Source organism: Bombina bombina, chromosome 1 (assembly GCF_027579735.1).
Source record: "Bombina bombina isolate aBomBom1 chromosome 1, aBomBom1.pri, whole genome shotgun sequence".
In the NCBI taxonomy this organism is placed as follows: Eukaryota; Metazoa; Chordata; class Amphibia; order Anura; family Bombinatoridae; genus Bombina; species Bombina bombina.
Genome location: NC_069499.1, coordinates 1539272090 through 1539274859, shown reverse-complemented (window position 1 = coordinate 1539274859; position 2770 = coordinate 1539272090). Strand labels below are relative to the sequence as shown.

The 2770-nt window shown below is 35.8% G+C and overlaps 1 protein-coding gene across 1 annotated transcript; it reads right to left on the bottom strand.

The window, feature by feature from the left end:
• Nucleotides 1-525: 525 nt before the first annotated feature.
• On the bottom strand, nt 526-1449 carry LOC128666996 (olfactory receptor 1L6-like). The gene has a single exon (XM_053721851.1). It carries the CDS (start codon nt 1447-1449, stop codon nt 526-528), a length of 924 nt encoding a protein of 307 aa, XP_053577826.1.
• Between the last annotated feature and the right edge of the window lie 1321 nt (nt 1450-2770).

Below are 2770 nucleotides of genomic sequence, written 5' to 3'. Positions count from 1 at the left end.
ATGCAGACTTTAAATGCTAGACAGCATTATAAACCTAATAAAATAATCACACAACACAGAATATATAATTAAACTAAGTTAAATAAACAAAAACATTTGCTAAACAGCATTATAAACCTAATAAAATAATCACACAACACAGACTTCACTTGCATTTTTCTGCAAAGGCAGGAAGATCTTGTTCCTTTGAAATCTGCTCAATAGCTCAGGTCTGGTTAGACTGATTAATTTCAGCTTGCTTGGCTTTGCTGCAACACAAGCGGACAGCTCCACTTACTGGCTATTTTAATAAATGCAATGCTTTTCAATAGCAGTCACATGACTGGAAAAAAGGTTGTTATTCTGAAACGGTGTAAATTGAAACGTTGTAAAACGAGGGCCACCTGTATTGTATTATTTTTAACACCAACATGGTTAATAATTTTCTTCATAAGAAGAATTTTTTTAAAATGATTATTTAATATTATTTAATCTTATAGCTCATTTTGGTATAGTGACAATTTTTTTTCCCTATTTATTTATTTTTCATAAGAATTTACAACCAAAAAGCCTCTTTATAGAAGTCTTTATGTTTTTGTTCCGTATACTATATATTAAAGGATTCAATATGGGGGTCACAGTGGTAAAAATCACATAAAAGACCTGGTCAAGTTTTACTAAATGCTCTGAAGATGGTCTGAAGTATATGCAAAGTGCAGACCCAAAGAAAAGAGTTACTACAGTAATATGAGATGTGCAGGTAGAAAAGGTTTTTCGTCTACTCTTTACTGAGTTAATTTGTAGGATGCTATATATTATTTTAATATAAGATATGATAATGAGCAAAAATGGAGAAAGTATAAAAAAAATAGTTTCAGCTAAAAGCAGATAACGGAAACTTATATCACTGCAGGCTGTTTTAATCAGACCTTTAGCATCACAGTAGAAATTATGGATCTCTTTGGAATGACACAAAGAAACATTTGCTATAAGATATGTGCAAAATGTTGAGTTTAGGAGCGCAGTCATCCAGATGATTCCCAAAATCAAGATGCATTTTTCATTGGTCATGATAAGGTTGTAGTGTAAAGGGCTACAAATGGCAACAGAACGATCGTATGCCATGGAGGACAATATGAAAATTTCAGAGTAGCCCAACATTAAATAAAAGTACATCTGCGTGAAGCATTGGAAGAAAGAAATATTGTTATTTCCTGTCAATAATATGTCCAAGAGTTTAGGTACAATGGTTGTTGTTAAGCATAGGTCAAGTAAAGACAGGTTGCTGAGAAAAAGATACATGGGGGTGTGCAAATATTTATCTAGGTATACCAGTGTAATTATAAGAAGGTTACCAGACACTCCAATCACATACATAAAGAAAAACATTATGAAAAGGAGAATCCGCTTTTCTGCTTTTGCAGAAAATGCTAAAATATGGAAGTCTCTGTGTATTGTTTGGTTATCCATTTATGCCTAGAAGAGAATAAGTAAAAATCAGTTTATGGCACATGCTGCTACAGTCAACAAAATATTTTTGGGAAATTTGACTATCCTTTTAAAGTCTCATAATTGGATACACTGTATACCTTTTATATGCATTTGTGTATAATTTATTGTTAAAATAAAACAATAAACAAAAGACTTACAGCTAGATTACGAGTTTTGAGCACTATAGGGAAAATAACGACCGCCACAAAAGCAGCGTTAATTCACCTCCCTATAGCGCTGCTATTACAAGTTTGTAAAAAGCAGGCTTGTGCGGGCGATATGGTGGCGTTGAGCTCCATATCGCACCGAAATACAAGCGCTGCTTTGACGTGCTCGTGCATGATTTCCCCATAGACATCAATAGGGAGAGCCGGCAAAAAAGAAGCCTAACACCTGAGATCAAGGAAACAAAAGCTCCGTAACGCAGCCCTATTGATGTCTATGGGGAAAGAAAAAGTTATGATTAAACCTAACACCCTAACATAAAAACCATGTCTAAACACCCCTAATCTGCCACCCTCGACATCGCTGCAACCTACATAATGTTATTAACCCCTAATCTGCCACCCTTAACATCGCTGCCACCTAAATAAAACTATTAACCCCTAATCTGCCGTCCTTAACATCGACTCCACCTACATTACAGTTATTAACCCTTATCCTGCCACCCTTAACATCGCCGCCACCTAAATAAAACTATTAACCCTTAATCTGCTGCCCTTAACATCGCCGCCACCTACATTACAGTTATTAACCCCTAATCTGCCGCCCTTAACATTTCCGCCACCTACATTACAGTTACTAACCCCTAAACCTCTGGCCTCCCACATCACTAACACTACATAAATATATTAACCCCTAAACCTAGCCATAACCCTAACGTAACCCTAAGCATAAGTCTAACCCTAACCCTAACACCCCCTAACTTAAATATAATTAAAATAGCTCTAAATAAACCTTACAATTATTACCTAAATAATACCTATTTAAAATTAAATACGTACCTGTAAAATAAAACCTAAGCTAGATACAATATAACTAATAGTTACATTGTAGCTAACTTACGGCTAGATTACGAGTTTGGCATTAGCCTTAAAAAGCAGATTTAAGGGGTCCTAACGCTGCTTTTTAACGCCCACTGGTATTACAAGTTTGGCAGGTACAGGTGTACTTTTCCATACCGCAAATCCCCTTACGTCAATTGCGTATCCTATCTTTTTAATGGGATTTTCCTAACGCCGGTATTACAAGTCTTGGAAGAAGTGAGCGGTACAGCCTCTACCTCCAAGACTCCTACCGC